This window comes from Gopherus evgoodei, chromosome 4, assembly GCF_007399415.2.
Source record: "Gopherus evgoodei ecotype Sinaloan lineage chromosome 4, rGopEvg1_v1.p, whole genome shotgun sequence".
NCBI lineage: Eukaryota > Metazoa > Chordata > Testudines > Testudinidae > Gopherus > Gopherus evgoodei.
The window spans coordinates 35,440,360-35,459,090 of NC_044325.1; the positions used below are offsets into that span (position 1 = coordinate 35,440,360).

At 42.2% G+C, this 18,731-nt stretch overlaps 1 protein-coding gene across 4 annotated transcripts in view; it reads left to right on the forward strand.

Moving 5' to 3' along the window:
- The first annotated feature begins 3,325 nt into the window (after window positions 1-3,325).
- EML5 (EMAP like 5) overlaps window positions 3,326-18,731 on the forward strand; it is a 303,194-nt gene continuing 287,788 nt past the window's right edge. For all 4 annotated transcript variants that reach the window (XM_030558959.1, XM_030558960.1, XM_030558962.1 and 1 more), the window contains exon 1: window positions 3,326-3,739. In XM_030558959.1, the coding sequence (XP_030414819.1) occupies window positions 3,543-3,739 (197 nt within the window). In that variant the 5' untranslated portion in view covers window positions 3,326-3,542. The remainder of the gene's footprint in view (window positions 3,740-18,731) is intronic.

The window sequence follows — 18,731 nt, forward strand, 5'->3', positions numbered from 1 at the left end:
GCTAAGATTACGCTGGTAATCTTAATTCTAGCATGTCCTCACTTGAGTACTTGGCTTTGAAGCCTCTTTTAATATAGATGGAGGGGTTTTGTTTTGGGGTTTTTTTGAGTACACATTACAAAAGTTAATTCACCTATCATTGGGTTAGACAGCAACAGGTTTATTTAAAAAGTACAAATCAGAAATACACATGAGTTTAGGACAAAAGTGAAGAATACTTATAAAAAGGAATATCAGTTGAAACAGCTGGGGGGGGATTTCATCAGACGGATGTAATTACCCACGTTGGGGATTTTAAGAGCAGGTTGGACAGACACCTGTCACGGATGGTCTAGATAATACTTGAGGGGACTGGACTAGAGGACCTCTCGAGGTTCCTTCCAGTTCTGTTATTCTAAGTTAGAATTTGGCCAGTATATTGAAGTTTGTTTCACTAATCTTGAGAACTGTGCCATAGAATCCTTGATTTAGGTCCTCCATTGTGTTACAAGTGTGATCCAAGGGTAAAATGCTGGCCCCATTGAAGTCAGTGGCACAACTTAATTGCACATCAATTACCCATAATAGATTATGATGATCATAACATCTAAAAGTTATTAAATGAATCATTTCTGTTACCATGCATGTTTAATATTATTTAAACACATCACCCAATCGGTGTGTTGGCTTCAGGCTATGGGAAGAAAGAGTCATGCAAGTTGCATTTTCTCATTTTTTTTGGCTTCAGTCTGTAAATTTATGGGACTGAACACGTATCACTAGAAAATTTCAGTTTTCCTGAAATAGACTGAAAATAATCTATCCCTAACTATGAAAAATCTCTCTTTCTTCCCCCCCATTTCCCCCCTTTGTCCTGATTTGGGATAAAGGTTTTTTCAAAAATTCAAAATTTTGCTTGGGAGGGAAAGACTACTTTCTGGCCAGCTTTACTTCTAAGTCATAGTTCCAGGCTTCATGAATCTCAATGCAGACAGTAATGCTTCTTGTTTGTGTAGATGCTCTGTGTTGACTTTAATAAATATATGGGTAGAGCAGTGTGGCTGCTTATTCAGCACCCTCTCATGGCCAGAGATCACTTTACAGGCATTCTGCTCCCATTTGCCTGTCTTGTGGACCCCTTAAGCACTCCAGATAGTTTCTGTTGTGACTCTCAGCACCCCTTTCTGGAGCTAGTTTAATATTATATACAGTTTACACAAACCTCAGTCTTTAATCACAAAATAATCCACCTGTCCTCAATGAGTCCCAAAAAAGTCCAAAATCATAAGCTCCACCAGTTCCCAGTCCTCTGACCCTGCTTCCATTTATTTATTTATTTAATTTATTTCTCTCTCTGTTGGTCTCTCATGTAGCCCATCACTTGGAGCTGCATGATGTTTTTTTATAGTGTAATCCTTGAGTCCTTTCAGGTGGTGTTTATATTGTAATTAGGTCTGGCTTAGCTGTAAGCAAGGTAAAGATGGCAGGGATAGTCCAGAAGAGAATGCTTGAGCAGCAGAAAGGCTACGAGTAAGCTGGTAGTAGGGAGCTGACACCAAGCCAGGCATAGGCATGACTACTTCACGCTGGAGGCACAGGGTAACAAGGTGACTCACAGTCATGGGTGCCCTGAGATTCATCACAGGTACTTCAAAGAAAGGAGAAATAACTATTAAGAAAGAAAATTCTCTTTGGTGGATCACAGCGAAAGGAAGAAGTTGTGATAACCCAGAAACTCATACAAGCTTAAAGTCATCTGGTAAAGAATAAACTCATCCTATTAGAAAAAGAACAAATGTAGAAATAATTGTAAGTTATAAAATCACACCAAGACCATAGGAAGTGTTATACCAGAAAACATTATGAGATGTGATTTCTTAGCTTATAGGGTTTGTCAAGGTTCCTTCCCCACTCTGAACTTTAGGGTACAGATGTGGGGACCTGCATGGACACTTCTAAGCTTAATTACTAGCTTAGATCTGGTATTGCTGCCACCATCCAGAATTCCAGTGTCTGGAGCACTCCCTGTCCCCGCAAAACTTTCCCCTCCCTGGGTAGCCTTGAGGGACTTCACCAATTCCCTGGTGAACACAGATCCAAACCCCTTGGATCTTAAAACAAGGAGAAATTAACCATCCTTCTTCCCCCCCCCCAATCCCTGGTGAGTCCAGATCCAACCCCCCTGGATCTAAAAAATAAGGAAAAATCAATCAGGTATTAAGAAAAAAGGCTTTTAATTAAAGAAAAGAAAGGTAAAAGAAAACCCTCTGGGAGAGATTAGCATACCAGCTACTCTCACAGACAACAGATTCAAAACACAGAGGATATTCCCCTGGGCACAAATTTAGTTACACAAAAAATACCCAAATACCCAATTTTTGATAATTCCCTTAATGGTACCAAGACAAGTTACAAAGAAAATAAACATAAACCTATTTATCCCTTTCTAAAACTTACTACTCTGATAAGAGGCTGGTTCCTTGATCTTTTTCACTCCAACTGAAACTGAAAACTCTAAACAAAGGAAAAACTTCCCTCCCTTTTGAAACATCTTGTTCCCCCATTGGTTCCTCTGGTCAGGTGTTAGCTAGGCTAGGTGAACTTTTTAACCCTTTACAGATAAAAGAGGCATTAACCATTAACCATCTGTTTATGACAGTGTTAATTATTATTTTCCATGATTATTTGCTATTTAAACCATTAAATAGCATCTTGACATTAGCATGATTTCAATCAAGATAAATAAGGGTGCGCTAAGTACAATGTGTAATAAAAAATACTATTTAAAAGTCATTTCACCCTCCTTTTATTTTTCAGAGTGCAATACAGGAACTGAATGAAGTAGCAGTCAGGCACTCAGCATTGCAGACAAGAGATGAGGCTATATACAGCCATGCTACACCTATGTAAACTGATAAGGAATTATTTTAACCACTACAGCCATATATGATAACTTTGAAAGCCTTTTGGAGGTAGAGGGTATCTGTAAGCTACTTCAAGGAATCAAGTCGTCTTTTGGTTGCTCGATACGTTATTTCAGCAAGAAAAGAGCTGCTTGTTCTAGACATTGGGCTACCTCCCAGTTTTAGGCACCACACGACCTAGGGAGGTGGTGCTGAGACGTAACCTCCACAGAGAAGCACAAGCTTCGCTGCTACCCAACCCGCATGTTGGCAACCACTGCAGATGGCTCACCCCGTCCCTCCGCTCGTTTTCAACCCACTCTGTGAGCGGGCTCTGGTGGCGGAGAAGGGCAGCGCTTTCCGCAGGCGGTGCCGGGCATGCTCACGCGGCCCGGGCATGCGCACTGCAATCCAACAGCCCGTTCTGAGGGGAAGCTGTTTCTGGCGCTAACTGTTCCGGGCGGTGTCACAGTGCAGCCATGTCTGGCGCGAGGAGACCAGTCCAGCTCGTTCGGCGGCGCCCTCTGTGACGAGGCGGAGGAGAGGCAGCGGAGGGCATCCATGTCGGCGGCCAGGGATTAGCGAGGGAGGCACCGAGCCCGGGAGGGTAGCTGACCCCCTCTCCTCTGGGGCTCCGCCGAGCCGGCCGGCGGTGGGGACATGGCTGACCAGAATGCCCCCAACAGCCGCCTGCGGCTAGAGTGGGTCTATGGCTACCGGGGTCACCAGTGCCGCAACAACCTCTACTACACGGCGGCTAAGGAGATCGTTTACTTCGTGGCGGGGGTCGGCGTGGTCTACAGCCCCCGGGAGCACCGGCAGAAATTCTACCTGGGGCACCAGGACGACATAATCAGGTACCGAGACCCTCACGACCTTCCCTCTGCCCTCGCCCCAGAGCCGCCGGAGCGGGGGGCGGGCAGGTGCCGTGGCTGGGAGGGGGGCGGGGGCCAGTGTCCCAGCGACTAGTGGCACCTTCTATCTTACAACCCCGACGCTTCCCTAGCGCCCCCACCTTCAGCCGCGGGAACACCCGGCAAAGCCCTGCCTGGGGCACCAGGACATCCCCGGGTATCCGAGACCCCGATCCTCAGAAACATCGGTACAAATTGTACTTGGGATACCGGACTGTGCCAGGATCACCAGACCTCCCACCCCTTTTTTGCTGTCGTGATCACAGGTAGAATATTGGAAAGAATCTGAATATGGCAATGACAGTGTGGCTTTTATTCCCCTCCCCCCCATTTAGTTTGTCTTGTATGGCTGCGAGTATAGAAATCTCTATAGAAACGCTTTTGGATCGCGCGGTTCATTGCCTGCTTTCCTCAGGTGCTTGGTGCTGAAATTTGTATGCATGGCTGTATGTCAATATTTTGCCAGTATAAAATGATGTCTGTACCGTTGCTTGGTTCCCATCTGTGTGTGAAAGTCAAAAGGCTGGGAAGTGGGAAGTAGTAATCTGATGTGCATTTCAAAGTCATTCAACTCAGGAGGAGGTTAATCTGCAGCAGGTAGACCTTTGGCCCACATTTAAAATACAGCGATTAAAGTATGGAAGTGAAAGACACGTCTGCAGTTTCTGCAACGTTTAAGATAATTTTATATTACCAAACATTCTTGCAGATTTGAAATTTATTCTACAGCTCTCAGTGTAGTAGGATAAATGGTGAGTTAATAAAAAAGGTTAAACACCAGTGGGGCAGAAGCAGAGTAGATGTCATGGGGGTGGAGTTTTTCCTAAATACATCAAACCAATCTTAGGTTTTTGGATACCCAGGTAGCATTGGAAGGTGAGTGGCAGTATTTTGAAGTGTATAAAGGGTAGATGTGAACCTGAGTCAGCAATCTTTTCTCTTCCAGTAGGCCTCATTGTGTGTGGATTTTGAATATTGTCCTTTGATTGTGGTTTTTATTTAGATAACAATTTTCAGTAGCCAGTAAATCTTGTAAAACACATTGTATACTGTGAATTGCTTGTGATGCTGGAAAGCGCTTGGCATATCTTTTATATTTGCTGTACAAAGTTATTAACTAGCATTGCACATAGAGAGTAAAATGGATGCTGACTCTTTCATTCAGGGTTTAATACGTTCTAGAAATCTGGACCAAAATGGCCACAAATATTTCTGTTTTTATTTTGATCTTAAAATTCTGTTTAGAGTCTTTAAAATCTTCAAAAGTTTGAAAAGTACAGGTATGAACTTCTCTTACAGACCATTCTGTCCCTAAATTAATTCCTACTTGGTGCTCAAAATGAGAAGAAAAACTTAAGTAGCTCCTGGAACGCTGTGGTGTACTATGCAACCATGCTGGATCAGATATGTGAATTAGCTCTTTGTTCTATCATCATTTCATTCTTTTTTGACAATTTCTTCCTAATCTGAAACAAAAAAGCACCTCAAGAATTGTTATCAACTCCTCAGGCAAGGGGGCATTGTGGAAGATCCTTCAGCATAGCTCCCATGAGCCTTTGCTTCCTTTGAGCACAGCCGGGGCCAATCCTGCAAAGGTTTACTACATAGTTATTACTGATATGGATAGTTCTTATTGATGTAGTACTTGCTATCATGAAGTTTCCCTGTTGATTTCAATGGGTCTACTTAAAGCATTACCCCTGGCAGACATGTTGACAGGATTGGGCCATGAGAAAGAAATTGTTTATGGCTTCCAACTGTGAAATTTCTCTGGTCTCTATGAATCTTTGTATGGAGTGCTGATTTGGGATAAAAGGCTAATAATGACCTATCATTCAAACTGTACCAAAGAGTAGAAAATCTGCAAGGGGGAAATCTTTAGTGACTTCCTTGATTGTTAGAAGATATGTTTTGGCTTCTGTAGTATCATGATCAAACATAAAGGGAGTTCTTGCTTTTCAAAGTAGTGCTGTTATGATGATCTAATTCTTTATTTGTTTGCTGAGGAAATCCTTGTGGAGCGGGGAGTATCTTCAATTTTCTACAGTTTTGTATATCTATCGAACTTTAGAAAGACTATATAGAACTGTTAGAACATTTGAAGATGTAGTGAACATTCATCTCAACAGTAGAATGACTGTTTCCAATGATACCATCTTTTTTTTTTATGATTAATGAGGTTACCTTCTACTTTCTCCTTTCAAAAAAACCAACAACCCTGTCCTTGGTAGCTTTTCAAACTTAAGTTTAGTGACTGAGGGCATTAGTTCTTAAAGCTATATGAGTTTTAGTATCTCATCATCCTGAAATATTATATTAAATTGTTTTCTCAAAGAAATTAGCTATGAGAAAAATGTGAGAATGTCATTGAAAGTGGGATTATATAACAAAATAATCATTATAGCTGCTTTATTTTCTCTCCATAAAGTAGCAAGTTTTCAGAATACTGAAAATTTGCTCATACAGTTTGATTTGATAAAACACATTTGTTGAATACTGCAATGTTGTTACTTACAGATCTCTGCAGGAAGAAAACTGTAGGATTGCCCTTTCTGTATGCATACATGAGTTCTCAGTTGTAAAGGCAGGACTGAGGTTTTAACCTTTATAATGTATTAAAAAATCAAACTTGAATGCATACAGATCTACCTCTGCTAAGTTTAAATTGCATTATAAACTTTTGATAACTAGGTCCCATAATACAAGGTGGGTAGATCATTGGTACTCTTCTGCATAGATATGACATGTTTTGAATGGCATTCTGATGTTAAGCAGCACTCAGAAAGATAGGAATTTTCATACCAGATCATACCAGTCATCCCTCTAGACCAGTCCAGTAACCTGTTTCTGATAATAGTGAGTACTAGATGCTTGAGAAAGGTGCAAGAACTGCTTTAGTGGTCAATTATGGAATAACTTGTCCATGGTAGACAGTGTTTCCTCCTAACACCATCAGTTAGTGGTTAGCTTCTGGTGTCAAGATTTAAACCTCTTATTTAAAATAAAACACACACACACACATGGTTTAATCCTACCTAATTTAGCTAGATGTTCTCATTATCCATATAAAATGTCTGATCTTATTTTGAATCATGGTAAACCCTTGGCCTCAGTTTTACCTGTGGGAATGAGTCCCACAGGTTATTTATGCATTAAGAGAGAGAAGAAGTTTTCTTTTTGTCTGTTTGTTGCCTTTCAATTTAACTGAATGTTCTTTTGTTTTTGTTATATAAGAGAGTAATTAGGATCACTCAAATTACTTTCTGTGATATTATGGATTATTTTGCATACCTCGATCATGTCCCTCCTCTTATTTGTCTCTTCTCTAGAAATGAACAGTTCCAGTTTTCTCAATTTCTTTTCATAAAAGGGCTGTCCATGCCTCTAATCATTTTTGTTCTTCATATAAGGACTCCATTTATTTTTGCTATGTATCTTCTGAGAATCAATAACCAGAAGTGAACACGATATTCTGGACGAGGGTATCTAATTGATGCATATTATAATATTTTCAGTATTACATTCTATCTTATTCTTTATTAGAGTAGTTCAGCAGTGCCACTATGGTTAAAGTGTCACAACTTCTGTTTAAAGGTCAGCCTTGCTAAATCCTCTAAAATTTACATGTTTAGCTGGATGCCTTTGAAGTTTGGTGTGGCTCAGGAAGGTGCAGTGACCTGACTTTGAAATCATTTGAGTCATGATCTCCTGATATCTATCTATCTATCTAGATATAGATATAGATATAAGCCCTCCCCAAAATAGTCATTTTTCAAAAAGTTTCTAGGTGGGTTCCCTGCCCAGAGCTAAAGATCAAACTTTTGATGTGATGCAGGCAAAATGGTCTCAATCTGTTGAGTTTTACCCAAAGTAGTATATGGCTCCCACTAAGCCATTGGAGGACACAAACTGAGAATGGTATTTAAGAAAATGTACATTTTTTACATATGTGCATATGTCAGTACAGAAAAAACAGAGGGTTTCCTTTCCCACCATTTTATATATTTTAAAATTTGACTCTTGTAAGTGCTCTAAAATCCAAATGGTTATTTGGATTGCTTTGAAATGTGGTTTTCCTTGTGTGCAGTAGTGTTAGTGTTCCAAATTTGGGGTCATTTAACAGACAGGTTTCTGAGTTACAGGGCCCCCCCAAAACACTTTAGTTCTGCTGCCTGGTACTGTTAAACTGAGAGGTGATAATTATTGGATGAATCACTGACCTTGTTGAGATTGATGGGTTCAATTATCATAACTAAGGATACATTCCTCATAAGCCCCCACCTAAGACAAAAGGAGTTTAGGACTTTATGGCTGGAGGTTGCTGCAATTTGTGAATCATGGGTGGCAATTTTATTTTGTGAGGAATGTAATCAATGTCTTTGAAGGATAAAATTAGATATGTAAATAATTCCTGGAAGGGGAAGGAGTATTAGGGGGCAGAGGTATGGGGGAGTCAAAGGAGAGATCTTTGGGGCTGCAGTGACACAAAGGGAATAAATTAGGATTGGTGGTAGGGGAGGGGAGAGAGGTTGGAGGCTCAGGTAAGGATGGTATGGGGATTAAGGGTAGTGGAGAAGTGAGACATGGAGAAGGGGCATGTGAGGGTGAGTGGCAGAGGGACTGAAGGAAAATGGGGCAGGCGCACTTGTCAGCCCCACATTCTCCCCTCCTATGTGTCTAAATCTGGAGGAGTTCTTTCCTCTCTGGGACCCCCTTCATGAGCTGGGAGATAGGGAGTCTTGCCCCACTGAAGGTGTCTGAATTCCTTTCCTGCTCTCCTTGTATGTGCCAGGATTAGGGGCCCATGTGCCCATCCACAAGGGTTGGAACACCTCCCTACCCCAGTCATGTGAACTGAGTTCTGGCCTTGCCCTTTTGGGAGGGTATGAAGCCTCCTCATTGCCCCACATGTGATCCAGGTTCTGGGGAAGTCCTGTCCCTTTGGGTGGGGAGCTGAGAATGGACATACTTCATGCATATCACAGGCTCTAAAGCACTCAGGAGGCGAATGAGAACACCCTCTGAGATGCAATTGTTTCAGGTTGTATTTCTCTTCATGGGGTGTTCTCACTCAGCTGAAAACATCACATTGAGATGAATAGGCTGCTTCAGACCTTTGATTCTCCTTTGCTGAAGATGGATGTGTAAAACAGCCCTTTCCCTCCGTCCATCCTCACTGTTTACAACAAGATGCTTCTGGGTCCTCTAAAATCCACATATTTGTAGAGATTTTTTTTGAAAATTTCTATGCCTTGTGGAAATACAGAGTAGGATTAGTGCTCCAGATTTGGGGTCATTTGAGCAGGGATTCTGGAGATATAAGTCCTCTCCCAAAATAGTATCCATCTGACCAGCTTTTTTCCCCCTTTTGTTCTTTAATAGTGTTAGATGGGATTCTGTGCGTGAGAGTGAACAGCTTGTAAAAGAAGGTGAAGACACTGTGGGATTGGCAAAGGAAAGCAGTGTGTGTTAACAAGGAATATTGGGGCACTGCTGAATGAGGGTGGACTTAAGGTTGCATGGAAAACCTTAACTACGCATATCAAAATAGGAAATGACTTCCTAGGAAGGAGTACTGTGGGAAGGGATCTGGGGGTCATAGTGGATCACGAGCTAAATAGGAGTGAACAGTGTAACACCGTTGCAAAAAAAGCAAACATTCTGGGATGTATTAGTAGGAGTATTGTAAGCAAGATACGAGAAGTAATTCTTCCACTCTACTCCAGGCTGATTAGGCCTCAACTGGAGTATTGTGTCCAGTTCTGGGCACCACATTTCAGGAAAGATGTGGACAAATTGGAGAAAGTCCAGAGAAGAGCAGCAAAAATGATTAAAAGTCTAGAAAACATTGCCTATGAGGGAAGATTTAAAAAACTGGGTTTGTTTAGTCTGGAGAAGAGAAGACTGAGAGGGGACATAACAGTTTTCAAGTACATAAAAGGTTGTTACAAGGAGGATGGAGAAAAATTGCGGCAAGGGCAGTTTAGGTTGGATATTAGGAAAAACTTCCTAACTGTCAGAATGGTTAAGCACTGGAATAAATTGCCTACAGAGGTGGTGAAATCTGCATCATTGGGGAATTTTAAGAGCAGGTTAGATAAACAGCTGTCAGGGATGGTCTAGATAATACTTAGTCCTACCTTGATGCAGGGGACTGGACTAGATGACCTCTTGAGGTCCCTTCCAGTTCTATGATTCTATGATATCCTTGTTTTCGGAAATTTGAGTTTTGCTCAACTCAGCGTTCTTCAGGGGGACAACATAGCACCAATCAGCCGTAACTCTGAGTTAATGCTGTTTTTGCCAGTAAATAGATTCTAATGTTTTGTTCTTCTTTGAGGGCCCTCTATGTGTTCCCATTTGTGGAATATGGCACCCCAGCACTGAGACATCGAACTGCCTTGCAAAGTGGTGTGTGCTGAGGCTGTACAAGAGTTCTTGCTTGGAAGTGATGTCATTGCCTTACTCAGTATGAGGGAGTGTACCCCCTTAGCTGCCTCAGTTCCTTAGCCAATGCCAGAGAGAGTTCATGGAGTTCACCTTTGTGTCCTCATTCTAGGATCTTCCGTTAATATTTTTTGTAAAGTTTGTATAGTTAGTTGAGAGTAGTATAGAACACTTAGCATAGTTAGACCTTCCCTTGTCCCAGGAGTCTTCATTTGGCCCACTACTAGGACCATAAGGGGCCCTCATCCCAGTAATGGCTTCAAGAGATGCCCTTCCTGCCCATCAGTCATACTGGAAATCAATGCCCATATCCAGGACCTTCTATGTTTCGGTGAGACCCACTGGGTAATCTGGTGTGCAGTTTGCTGAGCCTTCACATCCCACGCTAGAAGGGAGAGATATTTGAGACTTCAGGCTCATCTGGCTTCTTAACGTCTACAGATTGATAGTTGAGGCTCATCAAGTAGTGGGTATTCACCCATGAAAGCTCATGCTTCAATACGTCTGTTAGTCTATAAGGTGCCACAGGACTCTTTGCTGCTTTTATAGATCCAGACTAACACAGCTACCCCTCTGATACAAGTGTACTGAGACCAGCCTTCATGCTGAGATCCTCTTGACAAAAGGCCCAAGACACATTTTGCCACTCTAGCCTCAGCATTGCCTTCTATCATAGGCTTGAGATCAAAATCTCCTTGGAATTATATTGGGAACAAATCCTTAATTCAGGCTTACTCATGCTGGTAAATCAAAAGCATCTCTGAAGACCAAACGGATGTTGTCTATTAAGGCCTCAGTAGACTTGGTAAAAGTGCAGAAAGTGCCCACCTTGGCATCACCTCTTTTTTAGGCACTATTGTCCCTGGCACAGACTGTGGATGCATCCTTAGGCGTCAGTGCCTCTGTCTTGACACCAAAAGTCCATTCAGATATGCATCTGGGCAAAAGGAAAAAGAGGAAACATATCTCATCATAAGAGGGATACAAGTATAAGAAAAAAAGACGAAGTTTTCTCTCCCTTCTCCTTTGTACTCTCTGTCCCATGAGTGCATTGAAGGCTCTTAAATGGTACCATCGTCACTTCTTCTCCACAGAGCCACATGTTTCGGCACCAATAAAGTCACTGGTTTGAACTCAGTGACTTCTTTGATGTCTCTTTTGTCTGAGTTGAGGTCCGCTGTCAAGGCTGCTTGCGACCCCTCCACATGTTCTGTTGCTTGACCCAGTGTCTGTATTGGCTTTCCTGGTTCTGATCTGGAGCAGCCTTGTAGTATCTTCAGCCCCTTTGTACATTAATCTTTAGCGTTCCCTTATTCAACCTCTAGGCCCTGACCTTATTCCCTCACTTCAGATCCAGACATCGTGGAAGGATATGATGCAGCATCGTCTTCAGCTTCTAATGTGGTTTACATATAGGACTTGGTGAAAGCCCTATTGGAGGCTTCGTTCTTCTGCTGCTGACAAACACAGACCGCTTCAGGATCTACTGAGGAGAATGGCAAATATTCTTCAGGTGCAAACTAGAATAGTGAAGCAATTAAAAAAAAATTAAACTCTTCAGCCCCCTCGCCGCCGATGCCTCCTCCAATGTATGCTATTAACGTATTAAAAATTAATGCGTTAATTTTGTTTTCAATTCATTGCAGGTGTTAAAGAGCTTTAAACTAGGAATTTAGGGAGGGCAGTTGGGTAGTCTCCATGCCTGATTCTAATATTGACCAGGAGGAAAATCAAGAAAGAGAGAATACAGCAGTGGAGAAAGGAACAGCAATGAGTAGGAGAATGGACATTAAGAGGAAAGATTGTGCCAATACCAATGAAGCCTACAGTCAGGTAATACTGGCAGTAGAATAACTGTACCTCATTGGTTGAGGAATCTGGGTGAAGCCAAGCAGAAACAACTATAACGTTTGCAACCCATGCAAGGAGCATGAGTAACAAAATGGAGGCGCTAGAACTACTGGTGCAGGAAGCTAAACCAGATATCACAGGGATAACAGAAATATGATGTAATAGTAGTAATGACTGGAGTACAGGTATTGAACATAAGAATGGCCCTGCTAGGTCAGACCAAAGGTCCATCTAGCCCAGTATCCTGATTTAGGAGAAGTATTGGATATTTACTCCTGGGAGAATTCTGTGCTACTATGTAGGTGCAGAATTCATGTCTCCTGCAGAATTTTATTTTTTTCTGCAGAAAATACATTGATGGTGCCAGAACAGCCAACAGCATGAATGCAGCAGGCTCTTCTGGTGCCACAGTGGCCTCTGGTGGGCAAAAGGTGGAAGCACTTCTGGCCAGAATGTATTTTCTGTGGGGGAAAAAAATCTGTGTGTGTGCAGTGGCACAGAATTCCCCCAGGAGCAGAAGTTCATCACAGCACCCTGCCCACAGAGCCAGGTTAGGACATAATGGGGCACACGGGGCTGCTGGGGGATCACAGACTGAGGTTCAGAACGGCTAGTGGGGTGACAGCATTGAGCCAGGGGCTGAATGGGAGTGGAGGTGTATGGCCACATGGGGAGGAGACTGCAGGGACCTATCAGCATGTGGGGACAGGGGAAGAAGTGTCTGACTGAATGGGAGAGGCTTGGGATCAGCCAGGGTCTGCATGGGGGAGGCTCCGCAACTCCCTAACAATCCTTCCCCTCCTCTTCCCCCAAAAACCTGTTCCATACTTCTCCCACCCATACCCAACAACCCTCCAGGTTCATCCAGGCTCCTTTCTCTCCCTCAGTTCCTCCATTACCCCTGACACTCCCAAGTTTTTGCACTACTTCTGACGAGTGCGAGAAATACACTTCTATATTGTAATTTAAATGAATTCCCAAAGTTCTGTATTAATATGGCTAGTAAGGAATCTATTTGTCAAAAAAAATTACCAGAATCTTTTTTTTTTTGGTCTGTATTGTTACAGACATACTTGCTAACAGATATTTTTTAATAAATTACCAAAAGAATTGAAAATGGCATGATTATATTGTTATTGACAAATAAAATATGCAGAATTTTGCAGAATTTTAAAATATGCACAGAATTTTTAAATGTTTTTGTGCAGAATTTTTTATTTTTTGGTGAAGAATTTCCCCAGGAGTAGATATTGTGTACTAAGAAACTAGTAAATCTTAGTTTAAAGACCCATTCTATGAGAGCCACTGCAGCATCAAAGGCATGTCTTAAGCACTGTCTCCAGATGTTTGGGTGCACATTTGCACCAGATATCACTCTTCAGATCTAGCATCATATTCTAATGTATAATTTGGGAGAGCATTGCCAGGGTCCATATTTATTTAAAAGCTCCTCAACAACCATCTACCTGATGGAACATTGCTTGCTAATTTCCCGCAAGTGGGAATGCACAAAGGTCTTCAAAGAAGAAAGAGAGATTACTTATCTGTAGGGATGGTTGAAATTTTTCTGTTGACACTGTTTCTCAACTGAAAACTGGGTTTTTGATTAAACAAAACCATACGCAGTGCTTGAAAACTTTTATCATAGGAAAGTCTAAATCAGTGTTTCTCAGACTGGGGTCACCTCTTGTGTTGGGAAAGTTGTTAATTTCAGGCCTTGTCTGTAGTTAGTGCAGGGCAAGCTAGGGTATGACTCTACAGCGGGGTGGATAAAATACAGCCTACTGGTCTGATCTGGCCCACTAGCCGTTTTAATCCGGCCTTTGAGCTCTCACTGGGGAGCAGGGACTTGGGCTTGCTCTGCTCCGGCACTCCAGCTGGGGAGCAGGGTCTGGGGCTGCCCCACACAGCTCCTAGAAACAGTGGCATGGCCCCCTTCCAGCTCCTATGATAGGGGCAGCCAGGGGGCTCCACTCTGCATGCTGTCCCCACCCCAGGTGCCGCCCCCACAGCTCCCATTGGCTAGGAACCACAGCCAATGAGAGCTGCAGGGACGATGCATGCGGACGGGGAAGCATGCAGAGCTGCCTGGCCGTGCCTCTGCACAGGAGCCAGAGAAGAGACATGCTGCTGCTTCTGGGAGCTGATTGAGGTAAGCACTGCCCAGAGCCTGCAACACTGAGCCTCCCCCCATGCCCCAGCCCCAGCCCTGATCCCCCTCCTGCCCTCCAAACCCCTCGATCCCAGACCAGAGCACCCTCCTGCACCCCAAACCTCTCATTCCCAGCCCCACCCCAGAGACTGCACCCCCAGCCGGAGCTTGCACCCCTTCCTGCACCCCAACCCCCTTCCCCAACCCTGATCCCCCTCCCACCCTCGGAACCCCTTGGTCCCAGCCTGGAACGCCCTCCGACACCCCAAACTCCCCAGCCCCACCCCAGATCCTGCACCCGAAACCAGAGCCTTCACACACACACACCCCCGCACCTCACTCCCTGCCTCAACCCAGTGCCCCCTCCCACACCCTGAACTCATTTCTGGCCCCACCCTGGAGCCTGCACCCCCAACCAGAGCCCTCATCCCTTCCCGCACCCCAGTCTCGATTTTGTGAGCATTCATGGCCTGCCATACAATTTATATTCCCAGATATGGCCTTCGGGTGAAAAAGTTTTCCCATCCCTGCTCTACAGTGCAGCAGCCTGCCACACACTGAATGACTGTGTGGACTATGCCACTGTGCCCCAAAAAATTCTGTAGTGCATTTTGATATACTGCTGTTTTGAAAAAGCTTTGATTTACTGTTTGTTTGAAACAGCAGTAGATGAAAATGCACTACAGGACTTCTAATGTGTGGTACAAATCCACAGGGCCACTTATTGCATGGCAGGCTGCAGCGATGTAGACTTACACCCTACCTCACCTTGCACTAAACCACCATATAGATATGCCCCCACTCTGCTGCTGCTTAACACAATTATGAGTAACAACACAGGCTTAGAACTGTCCATATGCAGATTAAGAAAGACAGCACTATTTACAATACTGTTCATATTTGAAAGAATTTCTTCTCAACCGTAAGGCCTAGAAACTTACTAAAAGAAAACTATAAACCCACCAATCCCACAAAACTTGATTCTGAACACATCAGTGGAATTTGCTTATGAAATCTTCTTTCTTGCTGTGAGCAAAAGAATTTTTCAAGTCCTGACTTTATATGCAAATTTCTATTAAAAAAACCAAGCAGAAAAAACGGGAACACACATGCTAGATTTTGTATAGTTTTTGGAGGGTTTGTTTTTTTTGTGTTTGTTTTTTTTAACCAAAGAAGTGTTTTAGTAACTTTTTAAAAATTGATTTGGTGGAATGAAAATATTTTGGAATAGAGACAATAAAACCTTTTATATTTGAGTCCAGGTAGAACAGTTGGAACTAAAACTTGACTGTCACTTTAATTAGCATCTGTGTCATAAGAACTCTTCAATGCACTCTCGTCTAAGTACTACATCGTGTATACACACAAATTCCAGAAAATTATTTACCAAGAAGAATACTGTAAAAATGTATCTCAAACCTCGAACACTGTATTGTGTTGAAGTAGATCTACACAGTAATGAGCCAAGCGCTTACAAGCTTGCCTTCACTCATCATGCTTTTCATAGTCTGCACTTACTCCACCTTGTGATCTGATCCTGTCAATACTTGCAAGTAGGATCAGACCAGGTCAATACTTGGATGATAAAGCATGTAAGTGCTTCAAAAAGTGCTGCTCTTGAACAGATAGTTGGCGCTTTCTCCTCTGAGTCAGTACTGAATCCATAACATAGGGTTAAGGAGCAATATATTGTTGGAGAATAAAAGCAAAACTGAGCGCCTGCCCAGATTTGATCATTAAAAATCCAAAGTCATTTTGTGCAGGAATTTAAGGGCATTACCCTTCATGTTTGGCCAAATTCCCACTTGGGGAATTACTTTAGATTTCTGTCTATCTGAATTTTCCCTGCAACTTCAGCTGGATTTCATTACCTTAGTCGCCATCATGGTATGGATAATGAAGTACATTTTGTACCTGAGCTGATATATTTTCATGACAGTTTTGTAAGGCTGACTTAACATTTTTCTTGAAGTGCTATAGGGTAAGATGTGAGGAGACAATGCCACAGGGGTTAGCTGAATAAATTTGCATAAAGTACTATCACTTAATAGCTTGCATGAAATCAAATTTTGCTGGTTGTTTTAAGCTATTAAAATTAGATTTTTATTAAGCCTTTGTGATAAAATCAACTGAATATTTAAAAGCCAATAATTTGAGAGTTGTGCCTTTTTTCTTAATAGCTGTTATTTTCCAAATGTGTTAGTATTAACGTGCTGGGTTTTTTTTAACCCTTCTAATTCTTGGAAAACTGAATTTTGAAATTTAATCAATAATACAACTCCTGTGGATTCTCAATACATTTACATAATATGAAGAACTAATGGTACAAGAGTTATAAAACAGAAGTTCGTTAATGCCAGTCTTGCATCATTTGTATATTGAAAACTTGGTACTTCAGTTCTTCAGATGTTTGTGCTCTCTGAGTGAATCACATGAATTTTTGTTTTTCAAACTTTCACTGACTTAGATTGACATACTTTGTAATTTGCATGATTAAAAAATAAAATAGAATGTATTTGCAGGAGAAATTAGTTTCAATTTTAAGATCTTAGAGTTTTGTGTGTATATGAGAGAGAGAGAGAGAGAGAGAGAGAGAATCGGTTACCTTGCAATTTGCCCAAATATTTACAATGATGTCACTAGGTTACAACTGTGGAAGTGTTAAGTTTAGTCAAAAGAATTTTTCTGCAGGTGGTCATTTATAATTGTGATTGTTTTAGTGTTATAGTCCAGAAACAGGAATTTTAAAATGAAAAGAATTCAATATTGAAACTAACAATACAGCTTTCTGATTTAAAGCGACCGGGAACATTTATACAAATTAGTCATTTTAGAGTTGGCATGGTTGGCAGATGAGTTTGGAATTATAATGCTATAATAGTCTTTTGAATTCCCCTTGCTCATTATTCATAAAATATTTAGTTCATTTGAAAGTAACTGTTGCATGTAATACACCCATATATCAAGTATTTGACTCACTTCAGTTTTTGCCATCGCTTGAAAAATAATTCCTCAATCAAGTTCTGTGACAAGAGCCCAAGAGCTATCCTGGCCACTTTTGATAAGTCAGGTGAACAGACAGCCTTGATCGTATTCAGTGCTTTAGTCTCAAAAAAACAAAGTGAATTTCCCACATCAGGCAATGGAACTCAGTGTGAATGCCATTTGCTTTGGTATAGATTCAGTGACAGGACAGCCTTCAGTAGTGCTTTCACATTCACACAATGTGCACAAGTCAATACACAGCTGGCTTGCATGGAGGCATTGGTGGCCACTAAGCTGCACCAACATCAGGTGGTGTCTGACACAGATTTCTGTTTCTGCAAGAAATCACCTTCTTTAAGTATGATGCATGATCTCTGTTGAAAAGGCCAGACATGCTGCAGATCCTGACCTTGAGTCCTGGCAACAAGAAACATAGGGCTAGATTGCTGTGCCAGGTTTAGGACACCAGACAGTCATAGAGTCAAGAAATTTCTTGGCACCAATTGACTACTTGTTCATTCACATCTTATTAGCGGTTCCTGATGTTTGCTGCTGGCCACCTTTACTTTTATTTCAAGACCTTGTCCTTCTCCTTGCATTGTACATTGAGACTTTCTCAGCAATGATGGAAGTGGTAGCTGCAGCTCTGAGAGGGGTATCTGTATTATTTCTCACTTGGATGACAGCTCGTTCTGAGCAAATTCTCTTTTGAAAACCATCTGCAGTAGTCAGTGTATCACCTTGGCTGCCCAGGACTTGGTGAACACATAGTAAAGCTCCTTATATCCCACAGAGATCATTCATATCCTGGAGCATCATTGATTTAGCAATAGGTAAGATATTCCCGTTCCACAAGAATATTCTAGAGCTGGAAACACTCCTAACTCAATTCAAGTCCACGAGATCAGGGTTCTTCATGCATGATCCTGAGATTTCTGGTGTTGTGCTTTGCTAAGGTTCCACTTCCAGTCATTACTAAAACAGTTGCTGTCCTTCCACCTACCTATAGTAGATTAGTTTCCTGATTAAGTTTAAACATATCTGCTCTGTGAGGACTGGACCAGGTCAACAGTCTGAATGGGTCTCCTTTTCAGGATCCCCCTTGGACTAAAACAGCCACATCTGTCAGCCTGTTTGGTTGGGTTGCACAATGTGCCTTGAGCTCCGTCCTGAGAGTGGTCACTCAAGAAATGCAGATGAGGTCACCCAAGAAATGCAAATTTCATGTCAGTGTCCTGAAACTGAAGGCAGCCTGTTTTTTTGTCCTCCCTGTGAGTCTTCCTCCACTCCAATCTATCCTTATTGGAATTGACAATGTGATGCAGATAGCCTACTTCAACAGTCAAGGCAGAAGGAGAAGTAAAACCCTATTGAGAACCGCCATCCTCGTCAAGTGAGTGGAAAAGAATCTATAGTCTTCAAGACTCTACATTTTTCCAGGTGTCTGAACTTTCAGTTTGACTGTCTGAGCCACCCCAATGTCATCCAGGGGAGTGGTCT